Here is a 17,784-nt window from a genome sequence, read left to right as displayed (position 1 = left end):
TAGTTGTCACACAAGGTAATATGCAAGGTAAAGACTATGGAAGCGTACGGTTAACCTCAACCTAAGTCATGACAAAAGCAAACTTCCTTATCTTCACTAGGATTTTATGATGTGTTAGTTAACTCGAGTTAAAACACAGCTTTTTTCCTCAAGTGAAGACAAGGCCTTAGTGTCTGGTTCCTAATAAGATTCTAAATGTGTGGTTGATTGGCTTCAGACCTTTGGGTGTAAAACCTTTATCTGCTGTTTCCTTGAACTTGGTACTCTCTTCAGAAATCCACTCAAGATATGAATACCATTTTATTTTTAACATCTAAGATATTATTTTAATTGGCTTATTTTAATTAATGTGCTGTTAAAAATACTGGTTTGTAGTACTTGAATGCATAACATGAAAGATGGTATACCAAAGTTTGCTTTTGATCACTCTCATGCTGTCTGCTTTAATGTAACATCTCTCCATTGAAGTTGTTTTTCTGTTTCTGTTGTTTAGATTTAACTTTGATCTCCAAAGTCTTAGGTACCGCTTGCTGTAGATGGAAATTTTGGAAATATTTTAACCTTTTCCATTATAATAAATTGGTGTTTTATATAGGTTAAGGAACTGATCCTGCTAAAGATGGACGCCTCTGTGCATGTGCTTAACTTTATACACATCTCAGTGAATGAGTAAATGAGATGATTCATACTGTTTAAAGTTAAGCAAATGAATAAGTCAAGTCTTTGCAGGATCTAGGCTTAAGTGAAGAACTCTTAAAAGCTAACATCCTGAAATGGTGGTGCATACTATTTAGTGAGTCAAACTTAATACTGTCAAGTAGTTTCATTTGTGTGTCTTCGCAGCAAAAGAAAAGCTCAAATGGTGAATGGTGTACTGGGTCTGTCTAATACATGCTTTTATTTTACCTCTCTTAAACAGCAAGGGAGTGAAATATTTAAAAATAAAACATCAACTGGATTCTTACTCTCAGAAAATTACTTACTCCCACTTCTGAGCAGAATATGGTGAATCCTTTTAAAAATTCCTGTAGCATTATCAGCACAAAGAAAAATGGGTTAGGTACGCTTTGTAACCACAGAAGAGCACATAAGAGAAAAATGAAGACACATCGAGTGCAGTGTTTGCTGTCTGTAGGAAACTTGCAGTTTGTTACTCTTATGGACACAGGACCCATTTTGACTGGAGGCAAGTTCCATAGTTACATGCAACAAGTATAGTGTATAAAGGAATGGAAATAGGATTTAAAAGTTGATGATGACTGAATGAGAATAAATGTCTACCAAAGAAATAGTTACATGTATTGATTTATAATATGTTATCTAGATAAGCTTAATGCAGAAAGTACAGTGGCTTCTAAGATTACTATATAATGTCTGTCCTTTTGTTCCATATCAGAAGAAATTAATAAAGAGCGTTGTCATGAAGACAGATATTTCTGACCGGTTGACAGTTCGGAAAATTAAATTACCTCGAGTTACCATCTATTCCAAATGTTTGAATATATTTCTCTTTAATTTTTTTATACGCATACAGAACCATATCTTGGAGGGCTTTCAAGAGGTATCCAGTAAATCATTTTGCGCTTCTGCTATGCACATAAAGTACTATGAATATAAAATATTCATTATTTAGTCATTGAATTGTGATGTCTTGCTAGAGTGACTACATTGGCTACATGTTGTATGCAAATCATTATCATTATCCGTTATTACTCTGTACTTTTCCTTTGTAATTACATTTTGATTTTTTCTGTACACTTAGTGCTTTTGTTTGTAATGTTGATGTGGTACTAAGTTATTTTTATAATAGGAAGTCTCTTCGTGATAGAATTGTGGCTTCAAAGTAGTATTAGACAGCTTGCCCCATAAGTACATGGAAACAATCTAAATTAGGTTTAATTTATTGGTATTGAAAGTTTACTGTGCTTACTCCAGTGTTGATTATGGAGTTAGACTTTCAAATTGTGGCATGCTTTTGCACTTCTAAAAAGCAGGAATTATGCTTGCAAGTACATATGCAGTATGTGATGAGTATGACACTTTCAAGTTGTGTGTGTGTGTGTGTGTAAATATGCCACACTTAGAAATTGATGCCGAGTGGGTGTAACTACAAATATTGCCACACAAGTAAAGTAGCATTGTGTGATTAGCATTCATTCTAGCTGGGCCACTTTGAAATGATGAACCTTGAGCTGAAAAACGCTATGAATTGAAAATTGTGGCTCAGTAAAGTTGTATTTCATAAAGGTGTAACTTTCACTAAGAAGTCCTCTAATCTTAATATTATTTTTCAGTTTATATGGAACACATGAACAATAAATATAAGCAAGTTGATAGTGCCAATTAATAGAAATGTCCACCCCTCAATAAAAGACTGAGGCCCTGAGTAAAAAGACATCTCTGTCAAGTAGAGCTGGCCAAAACATATGATTTCCAATTTGCAGGAAATTTTGCATTTTTGAAATTTGATTTAGTTCCAAATCAGAATGAATCTAATTTTTTTTAAAAATTCTGTGAACCAGCAATCCTTCCCCTCCCTGCCTAAAACCCACACGTTTTGGAAATACTAACACAGTGTTTATATAATGAAATCTGCTCCCTAGCCAGAACAGCTGCTGAGTGAAATTGACATTCTCATCAGTTTCATGGCTGCTAATAGCAGCTGCTGGGGCTCCCATGTGTAGCTGGGTGACATTTTTTGGACGAAGTAGTTTATTCACTGGAAAATGCAGTTTCGGTCAACTCAGAACTATTGCACATTTGACCCAGTAGTTTTGGCTGAGGAAAAATTTTTCAGGATCAGCGAACTGAATGCATGTCTTTCTGTTCTCTTCATAAACTTTAGCTCGCTGGCTAAGGTACTTGCCTAGGATGTGGGAGAAGCCAGGTTTAGTTTGACTGCCCACTCTGGAGCAGGGACTTGAACTCAAATCTCCCCCTTTTCTAGGTGAGGGCCCTAACCACCAAGCTATTTTCTCTTCTAAGGTGAGTGTGTCTCAGTCTCTCCTATTGAAACTGTTCTGCTGTGCATAGATACTTAAAAATTAATTGGGCCACAGAGAGAATGTGAGAATAAAGCATTCACTTGGAAGGTAGGAGATGTGGATTCAAGTTAATCCTCTGAATCAGGCCGAGGGAACATTTGAACCCTTTGAGGGAACATTTGAATCCTTCCTCACACAGGAGTGCCTTAATCACGAGGCTCTAGATTAATTTCCAATTTGCTGACAAATTCCCAACATTTTTTGGAACCAAACTGAATATTGCCTCTGATTTTTTTGGTTTGCTGGCTGAACTGAAAAATCAACTATTTGCCTAGCTCTGCTCCTAAAATCTGCAGTTCCAGGCTGGGGACTCCAGGGCTTTCAGACTTCTGGGCCAGCTAGAATCATAGTGAGCTGGCTGGCCTGGGAATCTGGATGCTCTCACGTTCCTGGGCTGGGGCAGCCCTTGCAGACTGCCCTTGAGCCACAGCCCTGGGAGCCTGTCCTAGGACTTCCAGGCTCCCAGTTCTACAGCAGAGAGCTTGGAAGTTCTGAGGGCAGGGCTGGCCTGAAGCTGCAGACAATGATCAAATATCTCAGAATATTTTGTATCTTATATCCCAATATCCTTTGTGTTGTTTTAGTCAGCCCCTCCATTGCAGTGAAATACATAATAATTTATTAATTTTATGAAATTAATATATTTATAAAAAGTGTTAACTATTCTGCCAATTATGACCAGAGCCAGTGCTTACATTCAGGACATGATTCATTTGATATTTTCATATATTAAAAATATTATGTATGTGTGTATGGAAAATTTCAGATTACCCAGTGATATATATTTAGTCGGCACTATAAGAGCAGCATTTACACTTGTTATATTTACAACCAGAAGTGCTCGAAACGTAATGAGAATAATTATTTTAAAACACATAAAGCTTAGCCTATAGAAAATGTGGTCCCCCTATTGTCCCAAAGGTTTGTGAGAAAAGTCTACAAAAATCAGGGGGTAAAAATCTCTGTGTTGAATTTATACAAAGAATAATAGTTACTGCTCCTTTTCAGACCGTATGGAAGATCAAGGTCCAATTAAATATTTAACACGAGAACCATTTGGGTAGGATAAAATTGAAAAATAAGTTTCACAGCTCTCCTTTACCCTTAAAACAAACATATATGCCTGTGTTAGCCATTTGCTTTTAGAAGGAGGCTTATTAAACATAGTTATCTGGAATTACAGTAACAAGGGCTGTTTGCTATGAAGCAAATTCTTTTGTTAGATTTGTGCGTAGCAGCCACAAACAAGTCTGACAAGAAATCCGTCATTCTACTGCTCAGCTCCTATAGAAAGCACATAGGAAAGCAGAATTTATCTCCTTTTCATTCCTATGTGTAGTTGCAGTGGGAAGCCTTGCATGGCGGATAAACATGATAAAATACTGCCCATTCTGTGGTGGGTGGTGTACATTGAACCAATACACAGTGCTTCAAACACTTCCTGGTCACCTACTGGAGAATTAAATGTACCTAGTAGATATGAAAGACTTGGGGAACAGCTACATCAGCAGAGGTACTGGAACTGTGTGCAGACTCAGGAAGCTAACATTGCCTTGGCATGCATTCAGAAAGTCAGCTTTTTAATTACATATTGGTCTAAAAGTCTCCCCCCCTCCTTTTTTTTTTAATGTAAGCTTCAGTTCAGCTGAAGTTGCTGGTACAGGTACGTTCGTTCACCAGGGCAAACGTTCCACGTGCCCAAGATTAGTGGGTTTTTTGAGCCCAGCCCATACAGATATCTTCGCCTTATAATGATAAATCCTGTCATACGTGAAAACCATTTAATCCTAAACAAATGAAAATACGTTTTGTAAAAATGCCATTTTTGGCTTTACAAATAGGATTCTGCGGACAAATCATCCAAAACAACTTACTTATTTGTTATCAGACATGTTCCTGTGAACATTTAAAGCATATCATGTATCATAAACCTTTACATTCCCATTCATCAGCATATGGACAATGTGCCCAACCGTTTGATAGCATCGTCATCAGCCAGGTGAAGAGCCTGACTTCGACTAAGTCAATGGGTGCTTGTTAAGGCTATGCGACATAGCCTGAATTTGATGGCATCTACATCATGGGTCGTTAGAAAAACCCCATTTCAAAAGAATGGCCAAACAATTACACTGTCTTGTTTGCAGCTGGTTCAGGGATGACCCACAGGTACCTTGGCAGGTCAAAACCTGGTGGGCAGATGGTTGGGTTGGTAACATTCCCATTTATACGTGTTTTATTGTTTCATATTTAGGGTTATTAACCTGATAGTCATTCAGTATGATGAACATGTACTGTAAAACACAATTATGAAGTGGTATATTCTTTTTTTCAGTTTCTATTGCACACAGCTAATAACTGTGAGAATGAGGGGTGGGTGAAGGGCAGGATAATAAATTTTGGAAGTAACAAGAAAAGCATCTGAGCATAGAATCATAGAATATCAGCGTTGGAAGGGACCTCAGGAGGTCATCTAGTCCAACCCCGAACTTCGAATGTATTTTATTCCTTTCAAATATTACTATACTCCAAAGGGTGGGGGGTGATGGGGACATTAAAATAGTAATTAAAAGTCTTGCTGTGTGTATTGGGGGTGGGGGGGGATGTGAGCAGAACTGTGTCAAAATATGATCAAGGACACTAATTTCCTGACTCTTATAATCTTTGTGAGGAACAATTTCAATAAAATGTATATTTTCCCAGTTTTAGCTGTATCTTTCAGGACTGAAGACTTTCCTCATGATTTATGTTTATCTTATGCTAAATATCTAGTCAAGTATTCTGTTAATTAGAATAAAATGAACATATATAGCATATACGAACATTGAGAGTTCTTGGGCTTTAATTACCTGAAAGCATTCTATAACTGCCCTTAACTATGAATGCAAAGCTTTGAGTCATCTGTGTAGTCATAAGAATGCCAAGATGGAATGATTGCATCATGATTCCAAATTTGTTGTTGTTATATAATACATTGATATGACTCTCTTTCGGTGCCCCATTTCTTCTTTTTCTGACCCCATTTTCCCTTTTCTTTTTTAAATGTTCATGTAAATAACTGTTTGCAGTGTTGTAGCTGTGGTCTCTTTCATGCTTTTCTCCTTAGCTGGCACTGTGCAAATGAAAGGGGTGGTATAGTAAGGCTATACTTTTCCTTGGCCAAATTACATTGTGGAGGAGATTACATATTGTATTATTACACATGGGTTACAGTGTGTTTACAGAGCTGGCCAGAAAACGTCAACATAAATTAAAGGGAGGCAAACATTTTTTGTGAAATGTTCTTAACGTTTTCCAACTGTCTGTAATGCTTGACACCAGATTTTATACTTGGCCAAATTCAGCCTAGTGCAACTCTATTTAAGATGCACTATGGGTGAAATTGGCTCTTTATATTTATAGTACCAACCAGAAGTTAAAACAGTTTTTAAATAGATTTTAGCAAGTCTTGCCACATTAAAAGATGATAGTGAAGGTAATTGTATTAATGATGGACAGCAGTTATTAACAGTTTCCGACATGGTGTATGCCATATGTTATCTTTGAAATTTATTTCAATATAAAAGTATAACAGACATTTAAGTGAACTGCTGTCAAAGTAAGCAATGCTGAATCTATATGCTTTTTATGTTTTAAACACCTTAATGCATAGCCGCTCCAATAAATGATACTTACAGTCTTCCTTTAAACTGTTTTTGGCCGTAAGCGGTCATAAGTTGAATACCAAAGGAGACTAAATAAGCATATAGGTTTTATTCTTTTGTTAAAATTCACCCACCAGTTGCAATCACACAACTGGTGAAATAAGAGAATCACAGAGGTGTACAGAATCTCTTGAAATTTCACTATGCTGAAGAGTGTGGGATCCACTCAAAATCCTTGTGCAAAGGTTTCCAATTTATTGACCTGAATACCTTTATGAAATATTGAGTAATAACTTGAAATGTAGATGTTATATATTCTTAACTTCGATTTAGGTTTTGAAATATATTTAGATGTGGTATAGCTCCTCACACTGTTAGTATGGATTCTTAGAAGTAATATCAGCAAGTTCTTCAATAGAATAGATCAAGTATTATAAATATTTTGGAAATAATTCTTCAAATCATTTTCTTAATTATTTAATACAGCATTTGCCTTAAAACATATTCCAGGAGTGTTTAATATGCAAAATAAATGTTACCTGATCTTGCATGAAAATAATCAAATTATTATGGATTGTTTAAGCTAAGAAATGCATAAAATGTTCATTAATAAGTGTTGAACTTCTTAGTTCAAATCTGTTTGACGTATTCTCTTGACCCTTAGGGTTGAGCAATGTGGTAAGCACAGCTAACTATTAATACCATGAACAAATGTTGTTTTTGTAACATTTATTAGCCTATTTAAAATTTGGACATCACTGAAAAAATAATTATTTTGTCAAACTTTGGCAGAAGAATCCAAAATCTGACTTTTGAAACATTATGTTTCTCATAAATTGCAGTTTGAGACTTGCTGGTGTCTAAAAGAAAGGAAGCTGTTCAGATTCCAATATAAATCATTGCTATTATAGACATTGCTGTTTTTGTGGAAAGAAAATGTTGTATGTTAAAGCCACATGCTTTTGTTCAGTATATAGTAACTGTGACAGAACATTAAAGTAGTAGTTTGGAGATAAGGTAAATTATTCAGAAACTAATTTGTAATTATTCTTTATTTTTTTTCTGTAGTGGTCATTTGTAGTGGCTACAATTACAGAAATTCCACCAGTTCTCTTTCTTCCCAATTTCCTTGTTCAGAGAAAGGTGCTGAAGCCTCTAAGAACCCAAACAGGAGGAACAATAATGGTAAGCTATTGATGCTTTTTTCCTACTGTCTTTCATCAATTTGAATTAATGAACTATATTTTTAAAAATTTAACCATTGCCCTTTTGTCATAGATTTTATAATTCAGAGCCGTCTGTGCTTGTGTACCAATGGATCTGTGATTGGGTGGGTTTATTAATCCTACACTGGACCAGGGCAGGAGGAGGGTTAAGGATCTGACCTAGAGACAGTGGCTAAATCCAGCATGACATTGCAATACCTAGCAGCTGTATCAAGACGAGAGGGCATGAAAAGAGAAACAACCGCTAAGAAGAGAGAGATTTTTGACCCTACTCAGGATGTCATCTGCTCTCACAATTCTTTTTTTCTGGTACCATAAGAAAAAGGATGTGCTGCTTAAAATGAGTTTCTAGTCTGAAATATAACTAGTGAGGAAGTGACAGCTTCTTACAGTTCATTTTGTGTATTCAGAAATTCATACCTGCTCATTTTAATGATTAAAATAAGGTTTTACTGCTGTGAGCACTATAGTGGGTGCACAGCTAAAATGGAGTGAGCTGTATTCTGTTTAATCATAAGAGAATTGTTTTCCAAGTTCCAATTAGTTACATCTGTTCTTCCTCACTGCAGGCAGTGGAGTTGCACAGGTGTCACTGAGGGCTTAATTTGTCCTACAGAACCTTTATTACAGATGGTGATATGCCAGATGGAAAAAACCCACTTGAGACTCTGAGCTAAGGCTGAGTTTGCAGGGCTAGTAGTTGGGAAAAACCATCTTTTTCATTGAAAACTGAACACATTTTGATACTGAAATCAGAGAGGCAACAACCATCGAACTCCTATGATATTTGTCAGAGTAGAAGCACATTTCAGAAAGCAAGCCACAGTGCTTCAAGACCATAGTGGTGTTCCCTATCTCTTTTCGCAGGAACAGACTGTAGCAGCGAGTTTATAAGTTGACCATAAATGATTTTATCTAAGTTTACAGTTGATGTGGTAGCAGATTTTCACTGCATCTCCTGCATTTTCACCCTCCCCTGCCTTTCCCAAACTAGCTGTTACAATGAAGATCCACAGAATGGTACAGAATCCCACATTGCCATTCCTGAATTATGTTAGGGTTAGCTATAGAAGTGCATTGTCTTGAGGTTCAGCAGTGTACTTCTTTTTCTTTCAGCACTAGAAATTAGAATAAAAGATCTATTGCAACTCACTAGCTGATATGAAAGGTGGAGGAGGCTGGGAAGCTTTAGGGGAAGTGTAAGGCAGCAGCAGTATTTTCACAAAACTGAGAGGTTATCTATGTTAATTGTCTATCAGTGGGATAAAAGGCACTTCGCAGCAATCAGGCTGTACACTAAAAGCAAGATACATTTTTTTTCAAATTCTTCCGTTGGTGAATCATATAAAAGATTAATTGAAGAAGCAAATAACACATAAAAGCTTAAGGAGGGGTGGAGTAACAGAGGCCCCAAGACTGGGCAGGGGGAACCTCAGTCTGCCTAGATCCCAAGGTCGTCCTTCCTCCTTACCCCAGTGGGCGCATGGTCCAAGTGTGCAATCCTGGGTCTTGTTTACAACTGAAAGCTGGCCCTTTTAGCCTTTACCCATGCTGGACACTGGCTGCAAGAGGTGATGAATCAGTAATCTTAACAGCATTATATGAACCTCAAATCCTGTCGTTTCTATCCCAACTGAGCCTCCGAGAGGCTGCAAGGAAGGCAAAAAAGTCACCAGACCCCAAGCCACTCTGGCCCAATGGGAAAAATTCCTTTCTGATCCATAAAAACAGGCAATCCGTCTGACCCGTAACATCATAAGCAGGACAACTCCTTATCTACAACTAAGTGGACAGAGGGCGGGATAACTGACCAGAGAGTAGAGGCTTTTGAAAATCCTAGTGTAGTTTAAATAGGAGGGGGCACCCAGCAGCCAATCAGCTGCCTCCATACCCATTTGCCAAGCCAACAGCTAAGCAGAGAACTGCCATTTGGGGGGTGGCAGAGCTTCTCTTCCTGCCAGGCATGCATTTTGGGCTTCTCCCATTCCCCACTATCCAGTCATGGTTCTCCCCTGCTAAAAGCGGTAAGAGGGTATTATTTAAAGCAAAATAGGAAATTAATTTCACACTTTGTTCAAGAAGTAAATAAAATTAAAAACTTTAAAATTAATTAAAATTACTAGCTTTGGAAGATGCTGTATACCCAAAAGAAGGGTTGATAGTACCATAAGAAAGGAGACTGCACTATAAAAATTGTGTGTCCGCTAAAATTTAAAATTCATAGAGTAATGTATCTTGTCCCATGTGTTTTTTGTTTATGTGGCACAATTGTCTGTCAAGGCTTACAGCAAACAGTGGGCTTGCAGTAAGCTATATTAAGTGTTTGTTCAGATTTATGCATGTTTTAAGAATAGCAGCATATTGTTGTATGTCAAGAAGCATTCCTGGTGTGAAGGAACATAACTACTAGCGCTGTGGAAAGGACTTGCTTGGTTTTCTAGAGTGTGGTGTCTTTAGACTGGACTTTTTGACGTAATATGGGACACAAGGCCAAATTCTCCCTTTACATCCCTGAAAGGCATGTACATAGTGCCAATGAACGTGAGTGGGACCTGTGCACATGTAACCTAGGGCAAAATTTGGCTCATAGCTCTAAAGAAATGTTTGTGTCATTAATAGATACTCAAGAAGAAATTACCACAGCTGTCGCAGGGAAAGCTCTCTTTGATGTTAATGAACCTGGTTAGGTTCCCAGAGGAGTTTGTCATTAATATTTAATTGTGAATGTATTATTAATTAATTACTGTTGAAAAAATACTTCAAATTAGCATTTGCCAGAGGGAAAAATCTGTAGTGTTCTTAGAATTCGATAACGACATAGTGTTCAGGCTGCACAGGGCACCATGTATTTTTAGAGTCTGCATTGCAAATGCAGTAACTGTAACTGAAGGAATTTCAGAAAATGATAAAATTACGTATTCTAATGATAAACAGCCTCAAGATGGGTATTTACCTTTTTTGGTTTCTAACCTGGGCTGGATTTGACCCAGCGGCCTAGAGATGGGAAACTCTATATCCCCATTACCTGTCTTTTGATCCACTCAGCCTCATCCAAGAGTTCTCACATTGAAGTCAGAATGCTTTCCCTGTCAAGTCAAGGTAGACTTTGAACTGCCTTACACTTAACTTCTTTTTTTTTAGCCAATTTAAGTTTAAAAAAAAATGTAAGCAATATTACCCATGGCACTGTTCTGCCAGTGACCTGCTGTCTGTTTGGGTAAGTCGCTTTACCTCTCTGTGCCTCTGCTTCTACTCCCATCCTTTCTTTGTCTTTCCAGTTTACTCCCAATCCTGCCAAAACGTACACACATGCTTTAACTTTATACTTGTTGAGCTCAGCAGGCCTGCTGACAGTACTTAAAGTTAAGCATGTGTGTAAATTATTGCAGGATTGGGGCCATGGATTTGTAAAATCTTCAGGGCAGAGACAGTATCTCGTTATGTTTGTAAGAGTGTCTTGCACAATGGGGCTCTGATCTTGGTTGTGGCCCCTAGATGCGACTGCAATACAAATAATATTATAATCAGAATTATTCCCGTTTTTAATTTTTAGGGTAGTTGCCAGTATCCTTTTTGTAAAAATTCCATCACAGGAAGGCAGAACTAGTGACATTATAACTACCCTATTATTTAGATGAAGTATAGATGATTGGGGGGAAGCACTATAATTTTCTACACACATGCTTATTTAATAAGATAAATCTAAATAGTGTTTGAATTCTTATTTTCAGTATTGTTTAGCATTTATTCACAAAATTTTCATGTTTTTCTTCCCAGGTTAATGCTCAAAATGTTATGTCCAGTACAGGGACTAATGATAATACTATTTGGCACTTATATAACGCTATCTTTTCAAGCACTCTATAAACATGAAAAAAATTAATTGCCTTCCCTTGTTAAAATTTCTGCTCACTAGTGCTGTAAACTGTATAAATTGCTTTCCCTAATTCTGCAAATGAAATATCACCTTTGTTTGTCAAGAATCTCCAGTTTCCTGCCAGTTGTTGGAATCAGTCATCTAGAGGTATTCAGGAAAGAAGTAGAATGGATAGCTGGTGGGTGGGCTCAGACAACAATTTAACGTGAATGATTGTCTACTGTGAACATTCAGAAATCACTTTTGACAATATGACTTAATTAATTTTAAGCACAGAATGGCATCTTAATTAATTGTCTTTGTGAAAGATTCATTTGCTTACAGTCATTGGTATTAACCATCTAAAGCATTTTGTAAAGTTTGAATCTGTTCTCTACATAATCATGCTCAAATGTGTTGCAAAAACTGTTTGATGATTTTCAAGACTTCAAGTTAAACAGCATAATTGCTTAGCCTTTCTGATGTGACTTACATTTTCATAATGACACAAAATACTCTGACCAGTTTAAAATAGGTACCTATATACGTACACATACATTTGGCAGCAGCGTTGCTAACGTGGTGGTGAAGATGAGAATTAAATAACATTAATAGATCATGAAATCAAGTAGCAAACTGGGAAATTTAGCAAAGGAGAAAGATTTTACATAAATTTCTAACAGAGGTGAAAAAGTGGCAGAAGAGGTCCTGATTCTCCTGTGGAGATTACACCCATCCTGAAAATAAAGGTCCCATTTCCCTCTGCTCTCTGCTGTGGGTTGTGGAATAGGATGGACAGCTTCTACTACCAAGTCACCTAGGCAGTGCTGGGGCCAGTGGTACTCTCCACACTTTTGTACTGCTACAAGTTGTTGGGTTTTGATTAGGGCTGTCAAGCTATTAAAAAAATTAATCGCAATTAATTACATGATTAATCGTGCTGTTAAACAATAATAGAATACCATTTATTTAAATGTTTTTGGATGTTTTCTCATTTTCAAATATATTAATTTCAGTTACAACCCAGAATACAAAGTGTATAGTGCTCACTTTATATATATTTGCCCTGTAAAAAGAAAAAAATAGTATTTTTCAAATCACCTAATGCAAGTACTGTAGTGAAATCTCTTTATCATGAAAGTTGAACTTACAAATGTAGAATTATGTACAAAAAAATAAAACAATGTAAAACTTTAGAGCCTACAAGTCCACTCAGTCCTACTTCAGCCAGTCACTCAGGCAAACAAGTTGGTTACAGTGTGCGGGAGATAAAACTGCCCGTTTCTTGTTTTCAATGTCACCTGAAAGTGAGAACAGGCGTTCGCATGGCACTGTTGTAGCTGGTGTCACAAGTTATTTACGTGCCAGATGGGCTAAAGATTCATATGTCCCTTCATGCTTCAACCACCATTCCAGAGAACATATGTCCTACTAATGATGGGTTCTGCTTGATAACTATCAGATTTTGGAAGGCACTTCAGATTCTTAAACCTTGGGTCGAGCGCTGTAGTTATTTGTAGAAATATCACATTGGTACCTTCTTTGTGTTTTGTCAAATCTGCTGTGAAAGTGTTCTTAAAATGAACATGTGCTGGGTCATCATTCGAGACTGCTATAACATGAAATATATGGCAGAATGCGGGTAAAACAGAACAGGAGACATGCAATTCTCCCCCAAGGAGTTCAGTCACAAATTTAATTAACACATTATTTTTTTAACGAGCATCATCAGCGTGGAAGCATGTCCTCTGGAATGGTGGCCGAAGCATGAAGGGGCATACGAATGTTTAACATATCTGGCACGTAAATACCTTGCAACTCCGGCTACAAATGTGCCATGTGAACGCCTATTCTCACTTTCAGGTGACATTGTAAATAAGAAGCAGGCAGCAGTATCTCCTGTAAATGTAATCAAAGTTGTTTGTCTTAGCGATTGGCTGAACAAGAAGTAGGACTGAGTGACTTGTTAGGTGCTAAAGTTTTACATTGTTTTGTTTTTGAGTGTAGTATGTAACAAAAAAAATCTACATTTCTAAGTTACGCTTTCACGATAAAGAGATTGCATTACAGTACTTGTATTAGTTGAACTAGAAAATACTATTTCTTTTGTTTATCATTTTACAGTGCTAATATTTGTAATAAAAATAATATAAAATGATCACTGTACCTTTGTATTCAGTGTTGTAATAGAAATCAATATATTTGAAAATGTAGAAAAACATCTAAAAATATTTAATACATTTCAATTGGTATTCTATGGTTTAACAGTGCGATTAATTGCAATTAATTTTTTTGATTTAATCGTGTGAGTTAACTGCGATTAATCAGCAGCCCTAGTTTTGATATCATAGGGTGTGAGGTCTGCCTTTCTTTTTAACATCAAAAAATATCTTGACCTTTTTTGACCGTGTTCTCCCAATAACTTTCCTTCTCCTCTCTGGTCTTCAACTTCTATTTCCTTTTTCCATTACACTTTAACTATATCCTACTTTCACTGTGTTTTTCTTAAAGATTGAAGAAGAATAAATTTGAGCTTAAATGTATTGGTGTAACAGTTTCTAATGCTGTTGGACAGCCCAAAGCTGCCTTGAAAAGTGGAAAAAGTAGGCATACTATCTGGAATATTATCCTTACTTACATTATTCATAAAAGATTGCTTAACAAGGAGTGCAGAGGGAAAGTGATAAAGTCATTGTCCAAATTTTGGGATCCTGATGAGATGTGTCCTTTTATTAATATGGATAAAAGCAGCTGAGGTAGAAACAAGTGTAACTTCTTTAGTATTTATTTCCAGTGCCCAAAGTGGAAAAGGCAAATGTAGACCAGTGTGTGAAAGTGAAGACTTAACTGTATGTGGACTTTAGTTTCCTCTTTATACGATGCCATTCAAGTCTAAAATAAGCAACTTGAATATAGTGACCTGCAAATTGGTCAGTGACAAATAGGGTGAAATTCTGCCTCAGGTACATCCATGCAACCTTGTTGGTTACAATGGGAAGGCATAGGGATAGTTGAGGATAGAATTTGACCTGTAGTTTTTCAGCATTTGTGTTACAGTGGGGAGGAGGGAAAGAAAAATAATTATCTTGGCCCAGGAGTGTCAGAGGGCCCTTGCCATGCTGCTTAAAACTCTTTTTATTTCCCTAGTAATGGGTTTCCTCTGAGTGCTATAGTGGCTCTCTGTCACTGCCTCTGGCTAGTCCTGCAGCACTACCTGGGAACCTTGCACTGATCTCTGCTGTGTGATGTGAATCACGATAGACAGTTCTGATGTCATTTCATAAATGGTCTATTCGGTATTCATAAATATGGCTATCTGGAAGAGCTTTGCTCTCTTTGCAAGCTCTTGGGGCTGGGACTGTTGTGTTTGTATAATGCCTAGCATAGTGGGGCTCTTACTGCTACTGTAATACAAATAATAAATAACAATAGTGGCCATTTTTGGTCATGATTTCCATTACACTATGTTCCAAGCCTTCTCTAGCTCTCATCATAGAAATATCATTCCAATTCTAAAAAGCATAGTGTCTGCCTGCGTCGAGCACTAAATAAAGGCCTCAACTGTCCATGTGCTCTGTCCATGCATCTGTCGAAGTGGGTATTCACCCATGAAAGCTTATGCTCCAATGCGTCTGTTAGTCTATAAGATGCCACAGGACTCTTTGCCGCTTTTACAGATCCAGACTAACACGGATACCCCTCTGATACATATGCTCTTAAGAATTCAGAAATAGAAAATATGTGCCTTCTGTTGCTACCAGTGCGGTCACTAGTGTTATCATCAGGGTTACTACTCCTTCATTAGTCCTTCTTGCAGTCTGTGATGGTTTTTGACTTTGTAGGGATCTTTTTTTTTTCTTGAGAAATACCTGGGAAATGCACTGAATGAGGAGGTAGTGGAGAAGCACTGTGACTTGTGGGTCCTTCCCTTCAGTAATTCCTCCTCAAGATCTAATCTGGATAAATTGGCAGTGTTTGGGTAGTAAAATGGCCCCCCCGCCCACTGATTTCTTAAATATTAAGTAATTTTCTGGAGGTATCCAAGGACCAATTTTACTGATGGAAGAGTTCCTTGTCTCACTTTGAAGCTTTCCAGTTCCCCTTGCAAATGCAATTTTCATTCCATCATTTTGGGGAAATAATTTTATTTTATTAGAAATTGTAATATGCCCTTTAAAAATATTTGACACTTGAAGTACCTATAATTTATCACTCATCAGTGTAGTGAAAGAAAATAATGTCTGCCTTCAGAAGCAGAAATGCTCCTTTAAGACTGTCTGCTCCTTGCTCATAATATTTCACATTTTTCTTTTAAAAGTTCAAATTTCCTAATTCCAGCATAGTGTGCCCTTTCTTTGTTGATTCTTCCCCTTCTTTGAATGACATTTGGGTATGCAAAAGAGCAATGGTCACCATTTCCCAGGTATCTGAGGAAAAGGATTGATGACGCTCAACATTGTAAATGTTACTTTGTAAAAAATCCCAGGACGCTTTGCATATTGCAGGTTTTCTCACTGGAAACCTTAAGTGTATCAATATGTTTGTAGTTATTTAGAGCTTCTACATGTGTTGTTGGGAGGATTGTTATATAAACTGGAATGATACAAAAAGGATTGAACACTATTTATTCTTACTCCTACTGTTACGTTGGAAGTTTTACCAATTTGAACAATTTTTTCTGCACTTTTTCAGTTTGGCTACTAGTGGTCCGTGTTCATCTCTGCATAGCAAAGTTAATTTTAGATGCACAATCTCAAGAAAATGAAATATAGACGTCATGTTAAAGGGTCTCTTCCAGCATGCCTTGCTCGGGTAAAACTTCCATTGACTTTAATGAACATCTCTAGAGACCTTAGAAATGCCTAAGGGGGGGGGTACAGGATCAAAACCTAAATGCCATAGTTTACACATTCCTGAAATTCTTATTGCTTTTTTCTTAAAGGCAGGAAAGCTTGCTGTTGACAGAGGCTGGGCAATCAATGTGGGTAAGTACAAATGTAATTAAGCAAATGAAGTTTTACCAACTACTCTAAAAATAATTTATTTCCTCTCAACGTGACCTGTATACTGTTTATAACAGCCAAACCTACCTCAAATGTAAATGTCCAAAGTTAATTTTAGAGAGGTTATGTTAATTTTAGAATTTCAGAGAAGAGAAGAATAACTTTTAGAGATGAATTTGAGAAGAAAATTAATTTTAGAGAAGAGAATCTTAGTTTTGTAGTCTACTATAATCCATATTGCTGTTTTGTGATTAAACAAAACAATCAGATTCTTCTAAGAAAAGAGAACAAACAATGGAACGCTAATTTGTGGGCATAAATCCTAATAGTTTTGTTATTAACTAAATAAAGGTAGACAATATCAGTAAGTTTTCAACTCTAGGATACAGTGATTGAAGCAACAGAAGCTCTTGGAATGAGACATCTAGGAAATTAGGGAGGAAAAAATGGGATTTGGAAGAAAAATTACATGATTTATTGCAATCGGTTTTTAAATTTTCATTAAATCGTATTTTTAAAATATCAGACATGTAACATCAAATACGGCCTCAATAGCAATATACAATGAAATATAGTATGTTTTATGTATATGTTATCAACTGAAATCATAACAAAATTCAAAACCTAAAGAAAATCCATATTTATTACCAGAATAATTTTTCAAATGCCATATAATAATCAAATCTCTAATTACCTTGAATTTGGTTTTATATCATTCACTGTCATCATTATCCTGTGTTAAGCGCACCATGGAAGTTTTACAGTTGCTTATTAAATAAACACCTAGTGTGAAATTCACTCCAAGGTCAACACATGGCCTGTGCACCTCTTAAGTCACTATTTTGGAGAGGAAGGATGGTCCAGTAGTATTAGTACTGACTGGGGTCATAGAAGACCTTGGGCCACTGATGACATTGTGTAAAACCTTGGGCACTTAGTTTCTCTGTGCCTCCATTTCCCCTCTGCAAATGGAGATAATAGCATTCTCCAACCTCACAGGGGTTTTGTGAGGAG

The 17,784-nt window shown here is 36.8% G+C and overlaps 1 protein-coding gene across 4 annotated transcripts in view; it reads left to right on the top strand.

Annotated features, from left to right (window-relative positions):
- HDAC11 (histone deacetylase 11) overlaps nt 1-17,784 on the top strand; it is a 70,033-nt gene that overhangs the window by 20,132 nt on the left and 32,117 nt on the right. For 3 of the 4 annotated variants that reach the window (XM_073352188.1, XM_073352186.1, XM_073352189.1), the window contains exons 4-6: nt 1,535-1,561; nt 7,754-7,870; nt 16,710-16,752. In XM_073352188.1, the coding sequence (XP_073208289.1) occupies nt 1,535-1,561; nt 7,754-7,870; nt 16,710-16,752 (187 nt within the window). The remainder of the gene's footprint in view (nt 1-1,534; nt 1,562-7,753; nt 7,871-16,709; nt 16,753-17,784) is intronic. The other variant, XM_073352187.1, reaches the window with a different exon arrangement.

The sequence above is a fragment of the Lepidochelys kempii genome, chromosome 7 (genome assembly GCF_965140265.1).
Source record: "Lepidochelys kempii isolate rLepKem1 chromosome 7, rLepKem1.hap2, whole genome shotgun sequence".
NCBI classification, from domain to species: domain Eukaryota; kingdom Metazoa; phylum Chordata; order Testudines; family Cheloniidae; genus Lepidochelys; species Lepidochelys kempii.
This window is presented reverse-complemented; position numbering and strand designations above follow the sequence as displayed.